General features: G+C 37.6%; 1 protein-coding gene across 1 annotated transcript; it reads left to right on the forward strand.

The window, feature by feature from the left end:
• The first annotated feature begins 2145 nt into the window (after positions 1–2145).
• Positions 2146–9836, forward strand: cacng3a (calcium channel, voltage-dependent, gamma subunit 3a). Its single transcript, XM_055206015.2, has 4 exons — positions 2146–2517; positions 3058–3141; positions 3640–3780; positions 7487–9836. Exons 1-4 carry the CDS (start codon positions 2265–2267, stop codon positions 8242–8244), a joined length of 1236 nt encoding a protein of 411 aa, XP_055061990.2. The 5' UTR covers positions 2146–2264; the 3' UTR covers positions 8245–9836.
• Positions 9837–10175: the final 339 nt, after the last annotated feature.

A 10175-nucleotide genomic window follows, 5' to 3' on the forward strand; every position in this document is an offset into this window, starting at 1 on the left:
GTAAAACCCGTATTCCTGTCAGCCTTTGGCTCCTTAAAACTCACTGTTATTGCTGTCAGACGAGATTCTGTGAAACTATACCCTAATAAGTCATGTTTAAATGGTGTGTTCATAACTCTTAAGCAACTGAAATAAGTTGTTGTGAAATTAATTGGTGTCCCAGATTCAGAGAAACGCAAACGCCCTTCTGCAGTGCGCGCGCTCTGAGGGAGTTTAGCGGTAGGCGCGTGTATGGAAGTAAAACAGTGCCGTTGGATTTTGAATTCTAATTCTTAGCACTGAATTTTTTTACATCGAATTTTTAACACTGAATTTTATTTTGCATCTAAATCAGACTTTGAATTTTAAAAGCCATCGAATTTCTAGCACTGTTTTTTTGCCTATGACATTTTTTTCAATGTTTTAAAAAAAATTCAGTGAGAAAAAAAATTCAATGTCTAAAAAAATTCAGTGTAAAAAAATGTAAACGGGCAGTGTCCTGATATACTGATGATACGATCTGCCAGATGTGAAAAATGTGAGATTTCGTACTACGTTAAAGGCGGAGTCCACGATGTTTGAAAGCCAATGTTGATATTTGAAAACACCCAAACAAACACGCCCCTACCCCAATAGAATCTGGACCTTCTGTTGATAGACCCGCCCCACACATACGCAACCCGGCATTTGATTTGATTTGATTGGCTATAAGTGTGTTTTGGTAGTCGGCCCGTCTCCTTTTCCAACGCGTTTTTCAAACATCGTGGACTCCGCCTTTAATGCAAATAAACCCTTTGCCTGAACTTCACCGACTTCCCGTTTCAGCGTCACATGACCAATGGAGCGTAAATGATTGGCTGAATGTTGAATGATTTGATACAGGGATCGATTGCTTCTCCTTGCTTCCCCGGATGTTGACTCTGAATATTTTTACACTGAATTTTTTGAGAGGTTGAATTATTTTGCACTGAATTTTCTGAGACATTGAATTTTTTACACCGAATCTTTTGAAACATTGAATGTTTCTACACTGAATCTTTTGAGACATTGAATTTTTTTACACTGAATTTTTTTAGACATTGAAATTTTTTTCTCACTGAATTTTTTTAAAACATTGAAAAAAATGTCATAGGCAAAAAAACAGTGCTAGAAATTCAATGGCTTTTAAAATTCAAAGTCTGATTTAGATGCAAAATAAAATTCAGTGTTAAAAATTCGATGTAAAAAAATTCAGTGCTAAGAATTAGAATTCAAAATCCAATGGCACTGTTTTACTTCCATACGCGTGTTGTTTTTATTTCCCATGTAAAGGGCAGCCTGTACGTTGTATTTCGTCAGTTTTTTTCTAACGTTGAGACTGAAAACGTTTTTAACAAGTTAACTTAAATAAAAAGTAAATATTGTGTACATTTTACATGTTTTTTTAGCGCAATTGTAAATCCTGTATGATGGTAGGCTACACTTGCAACACCGTTGTCAAAAATGGGGAGCTTTGAGATGTCCATCAAAATCATAATAATTCCCTGTGTCCATATGAATACTAACTCTATTTAAGTTAATTATTTATAGCTCTACTAGTGTTATATTTACATTCAATAAGTTTAACATAAAAAATGTAAAGTGTTACCAAATATAAATTTTACAGTCAATAAAACATGCGCAAATGCTGCTCCATGGCACATTTTTACGCATCTTAGGCAAAGGCTAATTGTTCCTAAAACTTCTGGGTTTTTAACGACAAAATGAAAATGACAAAATATTATTTTGCTTATCATATGCATGCTTTTAAATGTATAGCTACTTTGTTGCACGTGCGTAACGGTAAGCTGGACTTTTTGTGCCCTGTCTATCGAGCGCAAAATGAGAGGCGGCGCTTTACATCCACGAATGTGTAGAGCTCTAACAGAGATTCGAGCCAAAACGACATGAGCATGTGCCATGGAGTGCACAGAGACCAGTCATGGACCAACTGGTTTTATCTGAAAACTTATGGAGGGGACCTTTCATCGCAACAATGACTTTTTAAGGAAGGTTGTTCATGGATAGACAAATATTGATCTGGCAGGTAAGTTTTTGAAGAGCTTACTTGACTGACGTTTGTATAAATGGAAATAAACCTTAGCTATCCATATTTTGGAACTCGTTCACAATGCGCGAGTCTGGAGCGCACGACATGAGGAACCCGTGCCAAACCCAACATGAAAAACGATCTTTTGGTCGCTGTCACGTAGGGGTTGAAAAACACTCATGAAGATCCAAGTGGATAAGCTGCTGTTATCCCTTACATGTGTACAGTAATTTGGAGACACCCTGCTCCCGGGCGCAGGATGAAGGTGTGTAACCGTGGAGCGCAGATGCTCGTGACCACGGCGGGGGCTTTCGCGGCCTTCAGTCTGATGACCATCGCCGTCGGGACGGATTACTGGTTATACTCGCGTGGTGTGTGCAGGTCCAAAAGCGCGAATGATAACGACACGAACCGGAAAAATGAAGAGGTGCTCACTCATTCAGGGCTCTGGAGACAGTGCTGCATGGAAGGTATGATTATTATTGTAGTAAAATGTCTAAGTTTAAAAAATAAATTGATTTACCTATTTTAGGGTGCTGTTGTTTCGACCCATCTCGCACTCTCTGACCTATATCAGTTCAACGTCGATACTTTTAATGGAAAGTGTAATGAAGCGCGCAGGCTGTTAAAGGGGCATCAACTCGTGAATGTGAAATAAGCAAAAAGTTGATTACGTTGAGAAAACAAATGTAAATAACTAATGTGCTTATGTAGCATTGTGTAAAGATCGCAAAATATCATACAGTAAAGTAGTTTCGATCCCATGGATTACACACTGATAAAATGTATATGCGTAAAGTTAAGATGGTTGGAACAGACGAAACATACACATATACAGTATATGCTTTACTGGCGTGTTACTCAGTTGGTACAGCCTTATGTTAGCAATGCGAAGGTTGTGGGTTCCATCCCCCAGTTGAATGCCCTGCAACTTAATGATTTGATAGCATTAGTCAAACCATTTGGAAAAGGGCATTGGCTATTAACAGTGTGTCTGTGTGTGTTTACAGGCGTATTCAAAGGGGTTTGTAAGAACATTGATCATTTTCCAGAGGATGCAGATTATGAACAAGATGCTGCAGAATATCTATTGCGTAAGTATACAAACATCAAGGTGCAAACACACATACATTCATATCCATATATTGACATCTGCACAGATATCAAAGACACATTTCAATAGTTGTAGTAATATTTGGGGGAAATGGATATATACATGGTTCATTACATATACACCTTCTAAGTTCCTAAATTAAGATTCTGAAGAAATGTGCCCATTTAATCGATTAACTACCAGAGTATATAAGTATGTTTTTGGTGGGTGTTATCTAAAACCTACTGGAATAAGACCCAAACACTACATAAAAGAAATGTGTAATGGTTTTAATGGTGCACTGCTGAATCATAATCATCTTTATTGCCAAGTACTGCGGGTTTGCATGTGCAAGGAATTTGTCTTGATGTGATGGTGCATATGACAATAAAAAGTAGAATACATTAAATAAGGAAACATTCAGAATTTTTTTATTTAAATTTAAACATTTGTGATATAATGCTATGTCAACATAATATTTTGTCTTTGTGTGTTATAGGTGCTGTGCGTGCCTCTAGTCTTTTCCCTATACTGAGTGTGGGACTGCTGTTCATTGGTGGAGTTTGTGTAGCTGCTAGTGAGTTCTACAAGAGCCGACACAATGTTATCCTGTGCGCGGGAATCTTTTTTGTCTCAGCTGGTATGTCTGCACGCTTACACACATGCATCTCTTAAAACGAACTTTTAGTGGCTGAAAACAGTGTTGTTGAAACAACATCATTGCTCAAAATTCATGCAGCTTTTGAGAGAAATCCTGCATTTGGCAAAAATCCTTTTTAGGAAAAACTTTAAGACCACATTTGCAACATTTCAGTCATATTAGTCACGTTTATTTTGTATAGTGCTTTTTACTGTGTTTTATTTACCTGACGACAGCCGTACCATAAATTTTGTTTCTTAAACTCAAATTACACAAAAAAAATGGTTGCTACTGCACATATGTTCACAACACTCTGTACAGACCCAGATAGCATGCAACTATTGAAACAATGTTAAAAACAGTTGATTTGTCAATGTTAACTGCATTGAATCAATATCAGGTTTGCACCCTCCATGAATATTGAAAAGATATTGAAGTTTGAACAAGCCACCATTGTTATGATCAGTGTTTGCTTTAGCTGAGTCCTTGACTCTTGACATTCACTAAGTTAAATCTTTCTATTCTTTTTTTTAAGTGTCTGTATGTGTTTATGTTGAAATGCATGTGCATTGGAAAAGAAAGATGTGTTTCAAAGTTAACTGATTGCTTTTTGTGAAGATGTCAAGATTATATAAAATGAAGCTGCTTTACATGATTATGCTGATCCATTTTTGACAATTATAATTGTTTTGGTTTGTAAATACACTGTGACAAGAGAAAAAGTGAAAAAATGCTGACACATTCAGACATCATTACCCATCCTACAAATCTCAACAATGGTGACAATCATCAAACAAATTCGGATAAAACGATCAACTGGAATGCATGCTGGGAGTGATCAATTAGTTTAGTACTACGATGATACCCAGCATGCATTGCAGCATGATTCAATAGTTTAACCTTCTAAGTACTTTTATAATCCTCAAAATAACAGACCTGACACTGCTTCCAACTAGTACTGTAAATCCACTTCTTTCACATTTTTAACAGTATTTCATTAATATTATTCAGGTATATCTACAAGAATTAAACTACTTAATAACATTCAATGTTTTCTTTGCAATAGCAAATGTATTAAAAAAAAAACACTGCTTCAACAGCCAAATAAAACTTTAAACACATTAAAACAGAAGAGTCAAGGGCCCAACTAAAGCAAACACTGATCACAATAATGCTGATTTGTTGAAATTTCAATATTTTTTTCAATATTAATGGAGGGTGCAAATGTGATATTGATTCAATGGTATTAACATTGACAAATCAACGATTTTTAACATTGTTTCAATGGTTGCATGCTATCTGGGGAGCCCCGCCCCCACAGGTTCTACATAGGTGATGGTTAGCACTAAAAATAGTTTTCCTATGATTACAAGCCACTTTTAGTGCTAGTTAGCGCCATTTCTTTCGAGTGTAGTGCAGGAATAATCTTTAACAGTCTTTAACGATTGATGATTGGCCACCCAGCAAGCAAAAATCGAGATGTTGAAATGGTGGCTAATAGACCCAGTATAGTCCGGCTATGAATAATCCCCTTCTACCCTAAATAACCTTGAATTTGGTTACATTTTTGCCAAAATAACTTGAAGATGTATGATATTTCAACATGTAAGCAAAGTCAACAGGTATTCAAAGGGGTTTGCTTTCATTTTGTTCTAAACTTACACGTATTGTCTATTTTTGGGCTATGGCAGACGTCTATTAGACTTTCACTGACAGCCCAAATTTAGCCTTGTTTTAGCCAAATTGCTTGCTGGCCAGTTTTAACAATGAGAGGCGGGACTTCCTTAGCTAGAGTGGCTGTAATGAACTTCGCATCTTTCCCCATTCATAATAATAGAATTGCACCGGCTTATTAATATCTTAAATCTTTCATTTAGCCTACTGGAGGACAGCATTGGGTCATTTTAACCTATATATATTTACTAGTGGTCGACAGATATGGGTTATTTTATGGCCGATGCCTATACAAATATTAAGAAAGCTGTATGGTCAATATGAGGCAGATATAACACGAATTTAGCAGAGAATTTATGTTTAGCACACATTTTCTTATATGTGGATTTAACTCCACTTTTGGGTTGACAGTGCCAAAACCTGATGCAATGATGTGATTTTAAATGGAAGAATACACCCCTCACGTTTAGTGACATGAGTGCCTTTTTTATTACAAACATCAAATTTATTAATAGAAAAACTTACTGGCCGATGCAGTTTAAAAAAAATCCAAATATTGGCAGATATATCGGCTTCTGCAATATATTGTCCTATAACTAATATTTACCCAGCATGGAGAATGCAGGGCTCAAAAAAACAAGCAGCTACATATAAAGCTCCATAAAATGAAAAACAGTTGAATTGCAAAAAAGAGGGGTTGATCAACATGAGGAAAAGACAGAATTGAGGAAAAAAGAAAAACATAAAAAAGACAGCACTGTAAACAATTTTTCACGCTTTTTTTATTTTATGTTTACATTAGAATTATTATCATAATTATAAAAATATTTAACGTGATCTCATGACCCTACGAACACAGCTTACATGACCCTACGAACACAGCTAATATTTCAGCCTGATCTCACGAACTTCCGTAGGATAGTCACAGAATTTTTTTGCTCATTTTTCCGTGGCATTCTCACGGATCTCCGCATTTTGCCGTGGCATTCTCACGTATTGGTTACTCAACTGCTTTTTCCTTTTTTCAAACCATTTTTGCTTCGGTTTGAAAATAGTTTGAAAACTTCAAACAATTGTCGCCTGGTGTTGGGGTTAGAGTTGGGTTTGGGTAAGGATGCCATTTTATTTAAATCTAACCATAAAACGAAGTGACAATGGCAAGAAAATAGCACAAAACAGTTGAGCAACCAATCCGTGAGAATGCCACGGAAAAAGACAGTCCGTGGCAGGGCCACGGAAAAATGCGGAGATCCGAGAGAATGCCACAGAAAACTGAGCAAAAAATTCCATGACTATCCCACAAAAATTCATGAGATCAGGCTGAAATATTAGCTGTGTTCGTGGGGTCATGTTCTCAGGAGGCTAAGTCCCCCTCCTATCTGACCCTAGCAACGACCCTGTCCCCCTCCTCTAAAATTCAATACCTGCTTTTAATTATCTAATGTAGCCTAATTATATAGCTGCAGGGTCAGCCTATTGAAACTATAGTAAGATTCAAAAACTATATTTTACTACATTTCACTATAGTAAATGTTGTTGTAGATAAAAAAAGTATTTTTCTTTTTTTAATCATTTCACTTTTAATAAAGAAGTTGAACATTTATGGGTAGATACATTTTCCTTATACTCGTGTAACCTTTAGCCATGACCAGTAGGTGGCATTCTAACCAAATATATATGCAATCCTTATGCCAATGATATTTGGGGCGAAGTTTTGCAGATACTTAATCAAAACTTGTGTAAGAAGCTACACATTTTTTAAAGGGACACTCCACTTTTTTTTTGAGTAGCGCCAGACCCAGAGATCGGCTGAATGGATTCCAAAACAGTAAGAATCAAGTGTTTAACTCTAGGGGAGCTGGAAAATTAGCATATTTTTAATATAAGTGGAGTGTCTCTTTAAGTATATGTCTTCTGTGGGAAGTGAACCTCTTGGGTTGCTAACACAATTGAGGCAATTGTCATTTTTAGAATAAACCAAAAATTTTCTCCTTTGCATTTCAGCTGGGATTTAACATGTTTTTGTTTTCAGGTCTAAGTAACATAATTGGGATTATTGTGTATATTTCGTCCAATGCTGGTGACCCAAACCAGAGCGAGTCGAAGCGCAGTCACTGGTACGGCTGGAGCTTCTACTGCGGCGCGCTTTCCTTCATTGTAGCGGAGACGGTGGGCGTCCTCACCGTGCACTTGTTCATCGATACGCACCGCGTGCTCAGAGCGCGTTCACATCGCACGCTCCAACTCAGCACTCATTCCCTGCAGCAACGGCGATCGACCAGCTACCGTTCCCGTTATCGCTGGAGGCAGGGGCAAAATCGTTCATCTGACTCCCGGTCGCGCGAGCCTTCACCTGCTCGACACGGAAACGACCTCGGGTTGTACGGGCTGGGGCACGCGTCTTCAACGAATGCAACCTACAACTCTCTTAATACTAGCCGTGGATTTGCGCATTTCCACAACTCTGTCATTGCCAACAATACATTTGCGAATCCTCATATTTTTCCCACGCAGAACTCTGTGAAATCAGAAAAAGGGATTCCCATACAAAACAATTGGGGGTCAGAAAAGGGGGTTGGGTTTCCAAATGCACATGGTCAAAATTCAATCAAGTCTGAAAACGGAGTCATGCTGTCACCAAACTTTAAACAGAACTCGGCGAATCCCCGTAAAAGCCCTGTGTATGCACAGAATTCTGGGATTGACATTGTGCGCGCGCAATGCGCAGTAAAGGAGCACTTGTATGTTTCTCAATGTGGAACTGCAACAAGAAGAACAACTCCAGTATGAAAAGCACAACATTTTTTGCTGCTACAATAGCCTATATGACTATGCAACATGATGGTGTATAAAATGTGCCCAAGGCCTTCACACGTATATTATTAATGGACGAAATCAAGTGGATTGACACTAAATGGTGCTGCACTAACAGGACAAACTGCAACTTTCATCGATACCACTTACAAAGACTCATTGTTAATTTAAAATATGATAATAAAGTCATTAATTGATTTTTTAACAACATCTATTTTTTATCTAATTCAGAAATTTTAGAAATACCCAATGCACACATTTTTTATACTGTAAGTGGATTAAACTCTACTTTTGGGTTGACAGTGCCAAAACCTGATGTAAAAGATGTGATTTTAAATGGAAGAATACATTCCTGACTTACTGCCATTCATTATTTGTTGTAACAACCAGTCTTTCCAGAAAAACGCAGAGTTTTTTTGTGATTGTTGCGGGCAAAGATCCTCGATTTTGCGGCACGTTTTCTTAAAAAATGCGATGGAATATTTATGCAATTTATGCGATGGAATTGCGGGAATTCGCGAAAATTGCGGAACTTGCAAAAACTGCGGAAACTTGCAAAAGCTGCAATGATGTTCACGTCACATAATCACGTCACTTCATAACGTTCCCATAGCAATAAAGGACACGGCTGCGCTTTTGGGAAGTAAATGCAACATTTTTTAACTTTCTGCTAATATATATGTGACTTTTTGCTACGAAAATGCGGAGATTATGAAATCATACAAACCCCGCATATTTTGTGCGCGGAAATATGTAATTAATGCAGCGAAAAAATGCAGCCCCGCATAAATATGCGGACTTTGGCTGATTATGCAATATATCGCGCGATCGCACAATCGCGTTTTTCTGGAGGGACTGAACAACCGAAATTAGTTACTTTAATCTAATGTGCACTCACTTGGCTAAGTGATGATTTATTTTTATTTCCTCTTGTTTTTAAATGTACCATCTATTAGACAATTTTCACATACTGACACTGAGTACATTCATTGATAAAACAGATACCCAAAAGCCACCCTGGGGTTAAGTGGATTGATTTTGGACACAATGAGGACAGAACATTAGTGACTCCAGTTTCTGGGTCACTATATCCTATAGCTGATTGTGAACCTTTGTGTTAGCAATGAAGTGATGCATAGTTTTTTTTTTGCATACACAGTAAAAAATACTTTGCTACCTTAAATTTTTTGTTAAATCAACTCAAATTTACAAGTTGAGATGAGGTGTCAAACCTTATAATATATAGTTGAGAAAAGTCAACTTAATTTTATAAGTTATAACAACACACCTGTAGTTATAACGACTCATCTCTAGTAATGACTTGTAAATCCGAGTTGATTCAACAAAATTTTTTAAGGTATTTAAAGTAATTTTACGTAGCAGGATTTTTGCCCTCCTATAAGATCATTACCTTATCACACTGTGCAACATGTATCGTCTAAACTCGGATACGAGAGGCATGTAGACTGTACAATGATGACACGGAAGCTTCGGCGGCAGCGTCACATGTTGCGCAACGTCACCAGCATGTGCTCGTGGTAAACAAATACGGCGCGCAGGTCGTAGCAGCAAACACACTGTGCGGTGATCATGCCAAATTTCTGACACTGTCAGAAAACTATCGTAGGCTATCCTTGGATGCAAGACCGGAAAAAAGGCCGTCTTTGAACCGCTCTCATTGTACGACATAGGACCACCGATGAAGAGCCACGATCACAGAAATCGCGACGATTGTTTCACGATGGCAATCTTTTGTCTGGGACAGCCAATAATCGTGCAGTGTATCCCGGGCTTTACACAGAAATGTATCCTGAGAAATAAGAGACTAAACACTGGCATCTCTCTATCTGTCAATCAGGTTGTGTGGTCAGGGTTTCTGAAATCTGGTTTGATAACATTTTTAGAAG

This window comes from Misgurnus anguillicaudatus, chromosome 3 (assembly GCF_027580225.2).
Source record: "Misgurnus anguillicaudatus chromosome 3, ASM2758022v2, whole genome shotgun sequence".
In the NCBI taxonomy this organism is placed as follows: domain Eukaryota; kingdom Metazoa; phylum Chordata; class Actinopteri; order Cypriniformes; family Cobitidae; genus Misgurnus; species Misgurnus anguillicaudatus.

Excerpts from the sequence above, each read along its gene's own strand:
- cacng3a (XM_055206015.2), top strand. The coding sequence starts at position 2,265 with ATGTGTACAGTAATTTGGAGACACCCTGCTCCCGGGCGCAGGATGAAG. Across the intron at positions 2,518-3,057 it reads GAGACAGTGCTGCATGGAAG|GCGTATTCAAAGGGGTTTGT; the intron begins GTATGATTATTA and ends GTGTGTTTACAG. Across the intron at positions 3,781-7,486 it reads AATCTTTTTTGTCTCAGCTG|GTCTAAGTAACATAATTGGG; the intron begins GTATGTCTGCAC and ends TTTTGTTTTCAG.